The sequence below is a fragment of the Rousettus aegyptiacus genome, unplaced genomic scaffold (assembly GCF_014176215.1).
Source record: "Rousettus aegyptiacus isolate mRouAeg1 unplaced genomic scaffold, mRouAeg1.p scaffold_m13_p_3, whole genome shotgun sequence".
In the NCBI taxonomy this organism is placed as follows: domain Eukaryota; kingdom Metazoa; phylum Chordata; class Mammalia; order Chiroptera; family Pteropodidae; genus Rousettus; species Rousettus aegyptiacus.
The window spans coordinates 59,537,078-59,553,872 of NW_023416306.1; the positions used below are offsets into that span (position 1 = coordinate 59,537,078).

The window sequence follows — 16,795 nt, forward strand, 5'->3', positions numbered from 1 at the left end:
TCTGGCCCCTGTTCACTTTCCAAATCCAGTTCTCATCACTTTTTTTCTTCTACTGCACACTCTTGCCATGTTAGACTAAAAACATACCAAACAAAACCAGGTGTCTCAAGCCTCCATGCCTTTGCCCAGAACGTGCCCTCCTCCTGGAACAGGAGCCTTTCTTTCCTCACGCCTCCTTGACCAGCAGGTAAATCCCACTCTTCTTTAACCCCACTTTAAAGTCTTACGTCATCATTCCTGGAGAGGTAAACACCCTTGCTTTGTATTCCTGTAGCATTCTGTGCTCACCTAGATTTTTTCGTTGTATTAATTAGGGTAGTTGAACCACTGTAACAATTATCCTCTAAAATGGATAGTGGTTCAAACACAGTAGACTGTTATTTCTTGATCACGGAACAGTATGAGGTAAGTGAATAAGTTCCAGGGTGGTCTTCCTGTATGCAATCACTCAGTGAGCCAGGTTCATGGAGCCTTTGCTCCCTTTAACATTCCATCCCAGGCAGACGTAGGGGCAATAGTGTTTGGGGAAAAGGGATGTGGGAGATTTTTATAGGTCAGACTCAGTAGTAGCACCTATTACTTCTACCAGCTAAAACTCAGTTTTAAACACCTCACCTGGCACGGAAGCTTGGAAATGTACTATCGGTATATACCAAAGATGATGAGAAGATAGTGGCTTTTGGTGAGCATCTAGAAATATGTTCTGTAGTGAAGTTCCTGGCAATTTATAGGACTTGTGTAAATGTTTGTAGATAGGAGTGAATAAAAGAATGAATGAGTAAATGTACTACTTTGGACTTAAAATAATTTATAAAAACAGCTTGAAATAGAAGTATAAGATTTATATATTTATGTATTTTGGTAGCTCTCGATCATTGTAACAGTATTTCTAAAACATACACAATATAATTATCATCCATAGATGGTAGATACAGACAATCAAAAGTAACTTAATATTGACCAAAGTAATTTGAGTATTTTAGATTGCCTAATTAGTAACTGTGTTCATGGATAGAAATAAAATTAGAAACAGATATGTATGAGATACCTATAGGGGCAAAATGGTTATAATTACATTCATTTAACTTTTGTATTCTTATCTGTGCTCAGAATTAAATTGAATTTTAGTTTAATTAAGACCTTCTGCCTTGATATCACATAAAAGTATTTAAGCTGAACATCTTGTTGAGAATTGTGAGACTTATAAAATTATCAACTTTCTTGGGAAATACAAACAAGTAGAAACTCTTTTGAATACATACACAGTTGCGATTGAGAATTAAAGTATAAACCCAATGGACAAAGGGTTCGCTGATTTTCCTTCATTGTTGTGAGCATTAGTGAGTATTCAGTCCTTATAGCTGACATCTCACTGTCTCGCTGGAGGATATTTGAATCATTTTTGTCTATTTAATCAGTTTAACAAAAGAAGTTTTCTACAAGCACAAAAAGTTTTCACAAAGTAAATGCACCATTTATTAGTCTACTTTTCAGTCTTTGGCTTTTCAGAAATCTGATACTGAATAACTAAAGGTGGCCACCATTCCAAATAATGGTTAGATTCAGAATAGCCAAGAATTTTTGGAAAAAGTTATTCATAAAATATGAAATTCAGTAGTGATCAGCATACATTAGTCCTTTTGAAAACAAAGTTTAAAACATATCAATTCTAGGTCTCTTTATGTTTTAATTTTTCAATTACAGTTGACATTTAACATTGTATTAGTTTCAAGTGTAGAGCATAGCGGTTAGGCATTTATAGAACTTATGAAGTGATAAGCCAGTACCAACCTGACACTATACATAGTCATCATAATACTATTAACTATATTCCCTGTACTGTTCTTTACATCCCCATGATTATTTTTTAACTGCCATTTTGTACTTCTTAATACCTTCACCTTTTTCATCAAGGTCCCCAAGCCTCCTCTAATCTGGCAACCATCAGTTTGGTGATTATAGGTCACTTCAAACTCAATTCTTGATCTTTTTCAGATAGTTGGGTAAGTGTAGCTATTCCTTATCTAGAACTTCCAGAACTGTGAGTGGTTCTGAATACCAAGCCCATGAATTTGTAATGTTTCTAGCAGGAAGTGGGGAATCTTTGAAAACTTCTAAACAGGGAAGTACCATGGTCAGATGTATTAACTGTAGACTCAAGGAGTAATTGACTGATGAAAAACAACTAAGAGAAAATTATTTTTAAATGTAACAGGAATAAGTTAGGTTAGCTAGAAGGATACATTTCCAAGAATTACATCTTACAAATTTTGCCTCTGCTTGTTTAGCCCCAGTTAATTCTTATAAAATTTAATGCAGGAAAAGAAGATAAGCTCTCATCACACCCCACCTTTTGATAATTATATCAGTTTTCTGTTGCTGCCATAATTACCACAGAATTAATGACTTGAAACAATACAAAAGTATTATCTCACAGTTTCTGTAGGTTAGAGGTCTAGCAAGGCATGTCTGGACTCTCTGCTTAGTGTCTCATTAGGCTAAAATCAAGGTATTGGCCTAAGATGTAGTTCTCATCTAGGGTGCAGATTTTCTTCCAAATTCACTTGTTGGCAGAACTCATTTTCTTCTCACACTTCTCACATGCTCCTCCATCTATAAGTCAGCACTAGCAAGGCAGGTCCTTGTCATTCTTTGAATCTCCCTGACCTCCTCCTCTGCCCTATCTCTGTTGAAATCTCTGTTTTAAGACCACATGTGATTACACTGGGCCAACCTGGATAGCCCAGCATACTAATCTTATCTTTAAGGCAACAATTAAAGATAATGGGTGAATTGATTTATTTCTTGAATCAATTATATCTGCAAAGTCTCTTTTGCCATGTTAAGCAATATATTCACCAATATAACACTAAGGAGTAAAGAGGTCCAAGATTCTACCATGACACCAACTATACTGTATATCAACAGAGACCATTTATATGTTAAAGAAAATTATACTCCTTTCTAAAAGACTTAGGGTTTAAAATTAATTTGTTATGAATTATTGTAGACCTTCAAGATAGTGTAAATTAATATGAAGAATACACATATAGTCATTACTGATATTACCAATACCATAAAAAAGTATAAAATTCAAAATGTATAAAAGTTGAGAATTTAAAGCAGTATGAAGATAATATAAAGGTAACAAAATATTTGTAATGTCCACTACAAATATAAACATGAGCAAAGAACTTCAGGTATGTTAAAAGCTTAGATTTTTACTTGTTCTTTGAGCAGAGTGTGCTTTTGCTAATAAAACAGCTATTATTTATTGAATGTTTACTATGTGCAAGTCACTACGCTAAGCACTTTACATATATTATCTCCTATTTTCTCAGCAATTTGATAATGCTGATATCATTTCTATTTGATGATGAGTAAACTCAGACTCTGAGAGGTAGTAGGCGACCTGGGTGAATTGATTTTTTTCTTGAATTTATAGGAATTGCTTAGTAGTTTGTCCTTGACCAGAGCAGATTTACACAGCTCAGAAGCAAAGAAAGTGGTTTTGGAGTCAGGGAGTATTTGAGCTCTGGTTTCAACATTTACTAACTGGAAAATTCCCACAATCCTTTGTTCTCTCAGTTCCTAACTTGTTAGGTGTGGCTGATAACAGGCACTTCCTGGAGCTGGTGCAAGATAACATGTGTAAAGAACCTGGTATGTGATAAACTCTAGGTAAAATTCTCCAATACCTCCCTTCAGTTGAAGTGTATCTGGTTCTAAAGCACTTGAATAACTCAAGAAGTCAGTTCTGGGCTCAAGCCAGCTTCTTCTATTCTAGATATCCTGTCCTAGATATTTAACAGGACATCTGGATCCACCTGATGCTCGGATGTACAGGACTAAGAACTGATCCCTGGGGGTCAAAGACCTGTATGTGACACATACAAATGGATAGCTCAATGGAATGGGTCTAGGAGCCTGACCACATTGGACCTGGCCACAAAGATAACTTATAATCAATAAATTTTGACGTGCACACCAGTCAGTTAAGGGGCACCAACTTAGCAATGGACTCTCTTGGCATTCATCCAAGGGCCACATGCCAGAATGTTCTAGTGGCTCTTGCATTAATATGTACTTGGGTGTGTTGTTTTTGGGTGCTCTAATCAGACTTGAAATGAATCAAGAGGTCTCACAGCTCCAAGTCATTAATTCCTCAGTGCTCCCTCCCTCCAGGCTCTGTCTGAAAGCTTCATTCATCTATCTTCTCTCTCTAGGTGTGTGGAGATGAAAATGAAGGGGCTGTTTTCCTGCGTGAATTTACACTGGTTCGAAGAGAGAACATTTATGAAGATTTCCTATCTGACCTCTTGAATAGTCACAAACCTGAAGACCCGGTACAGTGTCTCTTCTATTTATTTTTAGAAACACAAATTCAATTGCTATATCTGGCTTGTGGTGATGGTTGGTTTTAGCAAATCCGAAGAGGTTTGGATGACATTTTCTTGTATCTGTGAGAAGGAGAGGGAAGCAAAGTGATAGGGCAGGGGACAGACTATGGGGCAACTTTCTGACTTTTTAGGTATTTGGCAAGCTTCAGATATTTTACTCAAGTGCATTAAAGTTTGTTTGGGGCAGCATGTGGAGGTTTCATATTAAAATAACTGGTTTTGCCAGCAAGTCCGAAGATGAAATGGTAATAATTTAAATGAGTGAAGAAAAAAGATTTATATGTAAAGTCCAAATTGTTTTATGGGTCAATGAAAATTCTATTTTCTATTCTAGCTTCTTTTGGGATATTTTTACTTCAAAGTGATAGTAATGTTTATTTTATAAAGGTTTGTTTTTCTGGTGCTGGTTTTTGGGGGGAAAAGTTGAAAATGAGCTCTTGAATGAAACCAAATAGTATCTTTGACTTGAGAGGTCAAGATGAAAATCCCTCTCTCCTTGCACATCTAACTGTGATTTCTAGTTTGTGCTTTATTATGAGAATTGGATTGGTAACTTATGAAAGTCCTAGATGTGGATCTTCATGGAGATGACTTTGTGCTCAGAATACTCATGTTGGACTTAGAGGTTGCTCTATGCACAATACAGTGGATTTCTTGTCCAATCATAAAATGCTAGGATCACAGAAAAAAATGCTTTAGAATACCTTCAGAGCAAACATATAAATGGCTTTGTTTCCAGCTCCTTTACCTTGCCTCCTTATAAGCAGCCCTCTGTCAAGAGAGTGTTGTTTTGTTTTGTTTTGTTATGTTTTGTCTATTTGTATCATAAACTTCCTTTCCAGATACTCAGTAAATTGGCTTTCTCAATAGCCTCTCACAGGCCACCTCTTACTACTTTTGTCATTTCCATCTTCTCTGTGATGGACATCCATATCCTTCTCAGAGCTTGTACCCCAGGGGCAGGAACAGTGGCAAAAGCTCCCATGGGTACTGTAATTAATTTTCATATGATATATATAGTTTTATCCCAGTAAACTCTAAATATGCAGAGCCTGCCTTTTAAAATTTTTGTCGTTGGCTCAAGGCTTTTCTGTGTGCATGTGTGAGATCTCCTAGTTTACACACATTGCTACTTGCATTATTCCTCCTTCCTGTGAACATTACATTTTAATTTTGTCCCATTTGATGTTATGCACAATCTGAAATATGTTAGCTCATTTTGGATTTGGTTTATTCAGAGTCCTAAAGAGTGCTGCTACGTGGCTACTACCTGCAACTTTCATAAGCAAGTATAATTATTACATAATTTATACCATAAAGGAAATTGAATAACACTTAATAATTGTGAACACAACGGAATTGTTATAGTGGTGCACTGAAAAAAAATTTGTCACTTGGCAAGCATTGAAAGGTGTCATGAACATTATTATTACATGGTTTTACATGAATTTTCACCAATAAAAACTGTACATTCTGCTGAATTTCCTAGAACCTACTGAGGTTATAAGTAATTGAGTGGGTGGAAGCACTTAACCTGAAAGAGAAATTATCTACCAACAGAGTCAGAACTGGGGTTATACAAGAAAACTTGAGGGAAAAGAAAAGATCAAAACTTCCTAAATACCACAAACTGATTTGGCATCTTAATAAGTTTGTGAAATTCTAACAATGTCTGTGGAAAGTGTCTCTATGTGCACTTCATTTGGCCCACAGGATATAAAACTTTTAAAGTGTAACTTTATTTTCTAAATAGACATTACAAGATGATTCATCATCATCTTTGTATTTGTGTAAAGGGAAGAGTTTAAATATATTAATACTTGTATTAATAGTCAAAAAGTAGAATTACCTTTTGTGCTCCTCTATCGGGAGGAGGTTCTTCAGCAGAATGGGAGAATCAACAAAAAAGCTTCCTCGTAGAGGTCACAAAAACCACTTGGCAAACACTGGTGGGTGAGAGGAAAAATAGTTGAGCAATGTAATCTGTTTGTACAACTCTATCTGCTTTCAAATAAGTCTTCCCTAGTATTGTAAACATTTATCACTTATTCTGCCTCCCTAACTGAACCAGTAGCTCTGCTCCTTGAGGCAGGGATCCATGTTGATTCTCACCTTTTAGCATCTAGTCCTGCTCTTGAATATGATAAATGTTCAGTTGCGTTAAGCGTTTGTTGATGAGGAAAACTCACCATGACTCTTCTCTATTGCTCTGTTGTTAGCATTTTATATTGAAAACACTGTGAGAAATTTCATCACAAATTATGCATGGAAAGGGCGTTATAAATGTGAAAGTCCTTCTAAATGCAAAGTATTATGATTAAAATGTAATGAATGGCTTCAATTTTTTTTATGAGGTGATGAAAAAATATTTGGGATTATTGCCAAAATATTCTTTCAAGCCAGGATATAGGTTTGTAATAAAGAATATGAATTCAGGGATGTTTGCCTGCTGAAAATTTATAGTTGTGGAAATAGCAAATTTATTCTCACTACATGTAGCATTTTGGACAAGGGAGCATTAACTATAGAAAACACCTTGTCACATTTCTGGTCGTCTTTTTAGGTCTTTAATTTTTGTCTTTATACCCTTTCTTTATCCATTCAACTAATTTTGAAAACTAGAACAACCTAACTTACTTATTTGTGAAACTTACCTAAAAGCTTAATTGAGGGTGTGTGTGTCATTTTTGGCCTTTAAGTGACACTTCTTCAATTCCTTCTCAACTGGGGCCTTGTGGCATGAATGAACTTTTACATTGCATTAGAAAATCTTTCTAGTTAGCTTCCTTTCAGAGGGCTAATTCCAATCACCACACTGAGGAAAGTAATCTAAGTGAATCATTTGTCTAGAAACCACAGTAGGCAACTAAACTTTTTAATCATTTCCTGAAACTGCATGTATATGATTTGCATTGTGTAGAAATAGGATGTTTGTCAAAGGCTATTATCCATACTTAGAATAGTGGAAAAACATATCACATTGTTTTTGGTTGTCAGTTGAATATAAAATCAGGATAATAATTAACACAAAGTACATTACAGGTTGGGATTTTCTTTAGTATGTAATTAGTACAAACCTCATTCAACAGTAGCTTTTTGGTTCACAGAGAGGTTATTTAAGCCACTGTTGTACCTTGGGCGAAAAGAAAAGTCTTTTAAACATTTATTTCAATTGAGTATAGAAAGATACTTTTAATGACTGGTAAAATAGAGGTGACAATTCTGGAATAGAGGTTAGCTTTCAGGAGGGGATTCTCAGAAATACTAGTCTTTAATGACTGAGTGTGAAAAGATTGTTTTCTAGGTCAAGTCAATAATTCTCTGAAGTTCAACTAAAACAACAAAAAAAAGTAATTTATTAGGAATGGTTCTGCTTTCAATTTTTTTCTCCTTTGATTTGGCCGGGGGGAGGGGGCTGGTGAGGGCAAGGATTATTCCTACGAACTGAAAAATTAGCTCAACCAACAGATATACACTTATGTAAAATGGAATATAACTATTTCCATGTGTTCTCAAGCTTTTCACTAACCTCTTCCCCAACCCTGGCAAGGAAAAGGAAAGATCAGAATTTAACTGATAATATTTGAAGATAATAACCTAATTTGCTTGATTATACTTCTAAGTTGACCACTATTTTGGTGTATTTAGTGGACATAAATACAAAGAAGTAGCAATGTGTCAGGAACATTTATGTTACTGAAGAATGAATGCCTCGCCTTGTTGCTTTCTCTCTTGTTGCATCCTCCCACCCAAATTTATTCAGCACACTCTTGACAAAATTACCTTTTTCCAAAATACAAGTTTGACCTATTCGTTCCTCATAAATGTTTGTGGAATAAAAAGAAGAAAGAACTAACATTTAATTGCAAATGCACATGTGTTCAAAGCTGCTTAAGTAGCTTCATAAAGCCTTATTGATTTGTGACTACCATATTTTTTTATTGATTTTATGCAAAGAAAAATGTGCAGTGATACTGAAGGAGCCAGATGTTTTAAAAGTAGAAGTGCATTCCAATTCAGTCTTTGATTTTTGTGGCACACTTACAGGTGTTACTTGAATTCGCTACCTAAATTCTTCCTTGGGAAAATACGCCGAGACAAGAAGACTATATTTGGTTTCTAGCACATTTGCTACTTTGAGTCATATAGTATGATACCACAAATAAAAAATAAGAACACACTACAAGTGTATATATCACCCTGCGAGTGTTTTAAATGTTACTTGTCTGCATTTGTAAGACATATCTAATGCATTTTGACTGTACCAGTCATGAACTGTTCAAAAAAATACTTTCACTTTAGCATATAAATATTTTATGTGACTTAACATTTTCCGATTATATTTTAGCATTCTATTCTAAACTAATACTTGACATCATTTCTATATTTCTGTGGAAAGACATGGGAGCTTGAAGAAAGCCCAATATGCACCAAGCACTTACCAAGAGATTTATATAAATTCCTCAGAACAGCACAACATAGGCAAGGATAGCTTCATTTTATAGTAATAATCAATTGGAAATATAATTTTTGGAAGATAGCACTCATAGTTGTTTCAAAACTATAAGAACATAGGTCTGAAAGAGATACAAAACCTGAATGGAATATCAGTGAATAACTCAAAGATATACAGCTTATTCATACCATATTATTTACTTGTATACAAAGAAGCCAATAGAAGCAATAACTGATTTTATTTAAGAAAGTCAAAACAGGGTTTAAATAAGAGAAAAAAGAGGGAGAGGAATGGAAACCACAGACTGTCTGCAATAGCAAACCGTGCTTTCCTTTTCTTATTGTTTGAAATACTAAATTGCTGATTAGTCGGCAGCTACTAAATTCAGTCTTCTGCCTTGAATGACTACTTGGGTCATCAGAGTAAACAGTTTCAATTGCCTATGGATTCTCTATGAGAACTTGGGATTTTAACTGTATACATGACAGGCTTCCTCTGTACTATGGTCAGTCAGGTTTTTGTGTTAGTGCCTCCATTTCATTATACCAGGACAACATCATACTCTTTATCAGAATATCTCAAGGCAAAATGCAATCTTGACTTAAGAACTAAGAAAGGCTTGAGAGATGATGTTTATAAATGATAAGTCAATATCATAACAATACCAATATCCCCACAAATTAATCCATGTATCTAGTATATAAGCAGAATAATTTTGTAAGGGAGAAGAGATGGAGTTTTACTCTACCAATAAGAATTTATTATGAAGCTATAAGAATTAAGCAGTGTGATTTTAGAATGTAGACTAATAGACCAACATAAGTGAGTTAAGAACTTATGTACACACACATGGAAGAGAACTTGATATATGACAAAGGAAGTGTTACAAATATTGGGAAAAGATATGTTAATAATTGATAGCTATACATCAAAATTCTAGATGGATTGAAAACCTTTATATGAAAAGCATAATTTTAAAACTTACAGATGAAAATATAGAAGAATTTGTTTATAACCTCTGACTTGGGAAGGTTTTCTTAAGATATAAAGAACCCAGCTTGTAAAGAAAAATATCGATACAAAATTATATTAAAATTTTAATATGCCATTAAACATTTAATGTCTGAAACTTCCATGGAGAAAGTTAAAAGACAAGACACAGCTGGGAAACATTATTTGCGATGTATATAACTGGCAAAAAGCATTATTTAAAGAGCTTCTAGAAATTATGTTTAAAAAGACAAACAGCTCAGTGGGGAAAAAAAAATGGGTCATCAGACATGGATAGATAATATGCATTAAAATATTTAACCCTACTAGTCATCGTGAATTTACAAATTAAAATAACAAGATAGGGCATTTGATTCCCATTCAACTGCCAAAAAATGAAAATAACTGACAAAGGCAGGTGTCAGTGAGGAAGATAATGAGAGACACTCTTGTCTTGCTGTTGAGTATAAATTGATATAACCACTTTATAGAACTTGCTAATGTCAATAGAGCTGAATACATATATACATGTCCAAAATCCCAGCAATTTCACTTTAGAAATCTACCCTAGAGAAACACACATATGTTCAATTTAGTATTGAATGTTATATCTGCAAATTGAAAGAAAATGTTAAATATGCATTAGAAGGTAAATGGATGAATAACTTGTGATTTAGTCACCAAACAAAACATTATGGAGGGTATTAAAGTAAATGGGTCTATATACATTAATATAGATAAATTTTAAAAATATAATGTTGAAGGGAAAATGATACCATTTTATAATATGACACTATTTGTATCAATTTTAATATCACATAGATGTTTATAGATATTGTTTAGAGAAAACAATTAGGTATAAAAACAGGGGTGGGAAAATATGCTCCAATTTCGTAATGCTGGTTACCCTCTGGACAGGAAGATAAGAAGGGGAATTGCATTGGGGGAATGTATATAATATACTTTTACTATATTGATAGTATTTTTTAAATACATGGTTAAATTTTAATATATGTTTAAAAAGCTAGTGGTTACAGAAAAGTTTATTATTTACCAAACTCTTTATGATTGAAATATTTTTTAAAACATGCATAATAAAACCTTCAGGATAATGTCTGGCACATAATCAGCACAAAATAAATGCTGTTTTTATTAGCAATAGTTGAACTGGCAAATCATTGAAAAAGTGACAAAACTCAATGCCCAAGATATAATATGTACATTATTTACATTTTTTCCTCACAATATAATTAAGGAGTAGTAAAATCTATGACAGCAGAACCTAGGATCAGGGAACTTCCTATCAGTTCATGAACTGTGACTCTAGTAAATAATGTCAGAATGATGAATCTCAGTATAGGAGAGGGACTACTTTTTTATACTTGACCTTTGGAATTAACTGAAAAAATAAAGCATCCTTAAAGGGGAAAAAAAATTCTTATCAAGTTCTAATTTCCTTACAGCTTATGCAGTTCCTATCTGTTGTTTATGAGATGTCCACCATTTGCTAGAATTCTGTCATTTACTCCAAACAACAAATAGATATCAAGATTAATTATCTAAAAGACACTAGAAGTAATAAAATGTAGAACATTAAAAATCCCAGCACTCATGCAAGCAGATTTTTAAGATCAAACAACCTCTCAAAAAATAAAATTCTGTTAAAAAACTTTAACATCAGTTAGAAATATATAAATAACTCATGAAAATTTTAGGACTCTTTTTGAGCACATTTTCAGGTTTCACACTGTGAGGTCCTTCCCAAAGAGAATTTTATCAGTAGTGAAATTTCAGTTCTAAATAAATTCTTCCTAGGCATGAACTATAAGTCAGTTCCTTTAAGTTAGCATTTAAATTCCTGAGATAGTCTCCACTTAATAGTTATCCTAAAGTAAACTAACATACTTTGAAATGAATGTCAAATATCTTTAGTAAAAGTTATAAATTTGAGGAGATGACTATTTGCCATTTAACTTTGGAACTTTCCTAATAAGCATAAACTAATTTTACAGACTGTGATTTAAGATTCATGCACTTTTCTCTTTGCATGTTATACATCAATAAAAAATCCAAAAGGTAAAAAAATGGTAATAATAAAACAACACAGAAAATCACTTGGCACACCAAAGAATGACTTATTGCTTCCTTGTACTAAATGTCCTTGATATAATGAGCTAATTCATCTCATGGAAAGACAAGTAACTTTCAAAGGAGTTTCTTACTTGTTTATAAGGTAGAGCTGAAACTATCAGCCTCTGTGATGAGTTTAAATGCATATGTTTAATAGGCCATTTATGGCTTAGTTGTGCAGGAAGGAGCTGTCCATCAGTAGTTGAAGGCAGCTAGGGAGGAATGGTTGTCGACAACTCCAGCAGCTGGACGAGGTCATTTGACATCAGACGTCTGCATAGAGAGGTGCGGAGTAAAATCCGAGAGGTCAGAGGACAACTTAATGGAATCAGGTGGCCAAGAATCCAAATTCTGTCACCTAAATTTAAAAAAATGTAAGAGGATACTGCAGGTTGTAGGCATGGGCAAAATGTCCCTTTGAGTTTATTTTTTTAAATCTTCTTTTATAGATAGAAGTGATTTTTTAAAATAACTGCAATTTCAGAGTAGGTAGAAATTCAGGACTTTAAACTGATTGTTAATTGGATTGGCTAATTAGAGCAAAACATTAAAAGGATATTATTTACTAGTGTAATATTATCAAATAGATATCTCTAAATGTTGGTTATAAAATTCTGTACAGCATGTCACCTTTTTTAATAGTAACTTCTAAGTAAGAATGTCATATTTTTGTTCAACTTAAAAAAATAATAGCATTATCACCAGTGGTAAGTTTTATAAAGGAGCACATTTTATTTTTTCTTTGTGTTATTTTATTAAGTTTGATTTCAACTTGATATTGACTAAGAGGAAAATGAATACTAATAAAAAAGAATAAATATCTGAATTACTTAAATATGTATACGTAAATTTGCTAAGAGAAAGTATCTTTGTCTACAATTAAATTATTTTATCAAAACTAGAAATGTGGGATTTGATGTAAAAGTTATTATTTGTAGAGCCTAAACCTGAGAAAGGGTTGAATTGTCATGTTGAGACTTCATCTCTAAAGTCTTGTGAGACTTTAGGCAAGTCATACAACTTTCTGAACCTTGTTTTTATGACCTATAAAATAAAAACTTTCTGCATGATTGTATAGCTCTAAAATGCCATTTAAAATTATATATTTAGTGGAAACCTCAAATTCCTTGTACTTGCTATTTGATGAACATTTTTAATTTCTACTCAAATTCTTTTTTATGTTAAAAGTATGTGTTTCTGGATTCAGATCTTCCCACCTAAAGTAGGCTCACTTTCTTTCCCAGTTCTCCACAAACATCTCTTGGATGCCCATTTATTATACCTGTACCTGTACTAACTAATATTCTTAAAGTTCCAATTTGCTCTCCACATCAAGAGTATTTGCATGTCAAAATCAACAATGTGTGTCTGGAAAGTCACATTCTTCAAACACAGTTTAATGTCAAAACCCCTAACGTGGCCTTACTTATTTACTTAATCTTGTTTCTGACATCCATTTAGATCATCTTCACTCCAGCTTGCTTAGGCCATACTTTGTTTCCATATGAAATTATTAGCTCAGTTCTTTGCTCACAGGGCCTCTTCTGCCTGCCATGTCTTCCTTTTTTTCTTCTCTAGACCTCACTTTATTAACCCAGCTCAAGTCTCCAGCAAGCTGCCCTCTTGCTGGCCTTCGGGCCGGTCCTCAGGTAGGCTTGTCTTTCTCAACTCCTATAGCAGTCACAGTCTTTGCTCATGGAACTGGCCAATGACCTGTCTTCTCATGCTGCTCAAAGGACCCTACACAGATGTAGAGAGTCCATTACTAAGCTCTTATCTGCAGGGATGATCCGCCAAAAGTGGACTATTATAGCAAGATTTGGAAAAGAAGTAGGAAATTGTGAGATCTTAGAGGATTGAATATGGTAGAGGAACTGAGAAGGTAGAGGAAGAGACAAGTAAAGGTTTGGATAGAGATACAATGGGGTACAAAGCAATAAAAAAATTTTCCCTAGGAGTTAATTCTGGGATACTGTTCCAAGAATGTTGTCCAGTTATTATAGCATCCCTCCTACTTTGCTTCTTTCTTTCTTTTTTTTTTTTTTTTTTTTTTTTTTATGCATATAGACTATCTGCCCTGGAAATTTTTTAAGCAAGGACTGTTTTATGATACTTTGTTTTTCCAGTGCACAGAATAAACTCTTAACCCAAATAATAATAATAATGATAATAATAACATAATAATAAAAGTAACAACAGTAAGGAGAATAGCAACCATCATTTATTCTCTCTTTTCTGTACCAAGTGCTACTAAAGTACTTTACATTCATGTCTCATTAATTCTAGAAAGAGGGCGATAGCCTTCCTGACAGTTGAAGAAATAAACAAGAAAAGTAACTTTTGTAAAGTAACAAAACTGATACTTTACTTAAGTGATTAAAATGATGCACATGTAAAAAATAGTGATTAGTCTCAGCAACCATGTACTGAGCACCTACTATATTGAACGCACTAGTCTAGGTGGTACCTGGGGGATATAAAGATGAGTTAAGCAGTCTTTCCTTTCTAGGAGTTTAGAATATTAACATTTTAATTCTCACTGTTGAAATGTTTTTGTTTTTAGGTGAGCTCACCAGGGTAATGGCAGAGTATTTAGATTGTAAGTGTAATTTTAGGATACCTCATTCTTTTAATGAAAAGTCTTCAGAAATAGTACTTGATTTATTATTTTTTTAGAGGGTTGAACTTGATTATAGCTGCAGCAGGTTCAAAGGAGCCGCTGAACACGTGGTAATGGAGAAAAAGGCATACATCAGCTGGATGGTCGGGACCCCAGAAGCTGCCACTCAGTATTTCTTTTAATAGTTCATTGGCAAGACATTGGTTATTACATGGCCATGCCGAGGTTCAGGGACGTTTGGGTCGTGTAGTTTTTATCCTAGGCAGCCACACCCCTAGTTTAAGGGAGAAAGGAGAATGCATTTTGGAATGTGCAGCTAACAGTCTTTCTCACAGTGATAACAATTGAACTAAATCCCCAAAGTTTGTATGCTGAATACCAAATTCATTTCCCAATGACTTCAAGATTTTGGAGGGTGACGAAAATGTTCTAGAATTAGACAGTGGTGATGGTTGCACAATGTACTAGGAGCCACTAAAATGTGTACTATAAAAGGGTAAATTTTAGGGTTTATAAATTACATTTCAGTTTTAAAAAATTACGCAGTCTGTAAAGTTTCAATCTAAAAGGAGAAGACAAAGGTGCAAACATTTTTATTTTATTCCAATGAATGTAAGGAGACTAGCTCAAAAGAAAGAGTGAAGGTTATCACTCTTTTATATAAAGAGAACAACCCCACACCAGTACTCACTGCCTGATGTTGGTTTGTAATGGAAATGCTGGACAATTGATTGAACTCTGGAGCTCCTGGTGGTGATGGTAAAATGGCCATGGGTAGGGCAGCAGCAAACATTTGTCATCTACCAGATAATGGCTAAGTTTGTTGTGCAGAAGATAATTATAATGGCAAACACTTCAGATAATATCAAAAATACTCTTATGAGAAAATTGAGGCACAGATTGGTTAACTAACTTGTCAGGGTCACACCCTTTATAGGTAGTAGAGCCTAGTTTTAAGTGCAACAGTCTGTCTCCTAACTACTACACGACACTTACAGGCATCCTCTTGCTAAAGAAGTGATCTCTCTGATTTGGAAGAAAAAGTCTTACATGGATTTTGTGATTTTATTATACATGCACCCATATAATTAAATTTGATGTTAGTTATTCAAGTGATTTTATGAAGTAGGGCTGAATATCTTCTGTCCCAGGATTGCCTCATTCATTTTCATACTACAATGTTCATCTTGATGAATTAGGAACATGATGTCAATTTTAAAGCTCCCCAACCACATACACACACGAGCTGAAGAAGGTGACCTGCTTTACCAAGCTTCCTTTTAATGAGAATTAAAACACATAGTTCCTTTATCAAACCTAATGTAATACAATAAAATAACTTTCTTTAATTCTTTTTCCCCTAGATGATTCCATATGGTCCTGGTAAATATATGACTTGCTTTTGACAGGCATAGCATCTTTTTACAAAAAATTGGATTGAAGCCGTTTGCAGTGTTTTGACCATTTAGGGTACAGATGTTTATTGCACTCTTATCACTATAATTAAGCATGTGAATCTGAAGAGTTTATTTTCCAAGGCAATTCAGAGCTCGGACAATCCTACTTTAAAACAGAAATATTCTCTTTTAAAATATGTGCACATGAAACTCTTCTGCACATAATCGGTGTACATGATATGCGCAACACATTAAAACTTGGAGAAATTTGTGCATTCACAAAATTTGCCTGAGTTTCCTCTTTAGATGAGCACTGCCTTATACCTATGAAAATAAAATGTTTTTGTGTACGCATATCTGATTCTGTACCATAATTTTGCTTACTCTGACTACGTAAGGGCAGATGTTGAGGCAAAAAGTGTGGAAATCTCTCAATTGCAAAACCAAAAATTACACAAAGGGACATGTGACCTCAAAAGAGGTATAATAAAAGGATGGTGCCAATGGGAAGATAATAAGAATGTACCTGGCTTCTTAAAGTTTAATGACTATCCAGAGAAATAGAGCTGTTCTTGTACACTTTAAAAAGAACTTTAAAAATTAATGTTTAAGAATTCATCATTGTGCCTGCTTAAACATAGATGTTGTGGATGTAAATGTCAATCACACTCTCAGGAGTGCAAAAGAGTGACTCTAGTTTCTTTTAGTAATCAAATTTAATTCCTGTTTTATACTAACCCCTGTCCCATTTCCTGATGCAGAAAGTTGCTTTAATTCCTTCCGAGTAAATTTACTGAATTGG

General features: G+C 34.2%; 1 protein-coding gene across 1 annotated transcript in view; it reads left to right on the top strand.

The window, feature by feature from the left end:
* Window positions 1-16,795, top strand: part of ADAMTSL1 (ADAMTS like 1) — an 823,217-nt gene that overhangs the window by 207,440 nt on the left and 598,982 nt on the right. The window contains exon 2 of the mRNA XM_036217921.1: window positions 4,227-4,346. Within this exon, the coding sequence (XP_036073814.1) occupies window positions 4,227-4,346 (120 nt within the window). The remainder of the gene's footprint in view (window positions 1-4,226; window positions 4,347-16,795) is intronic.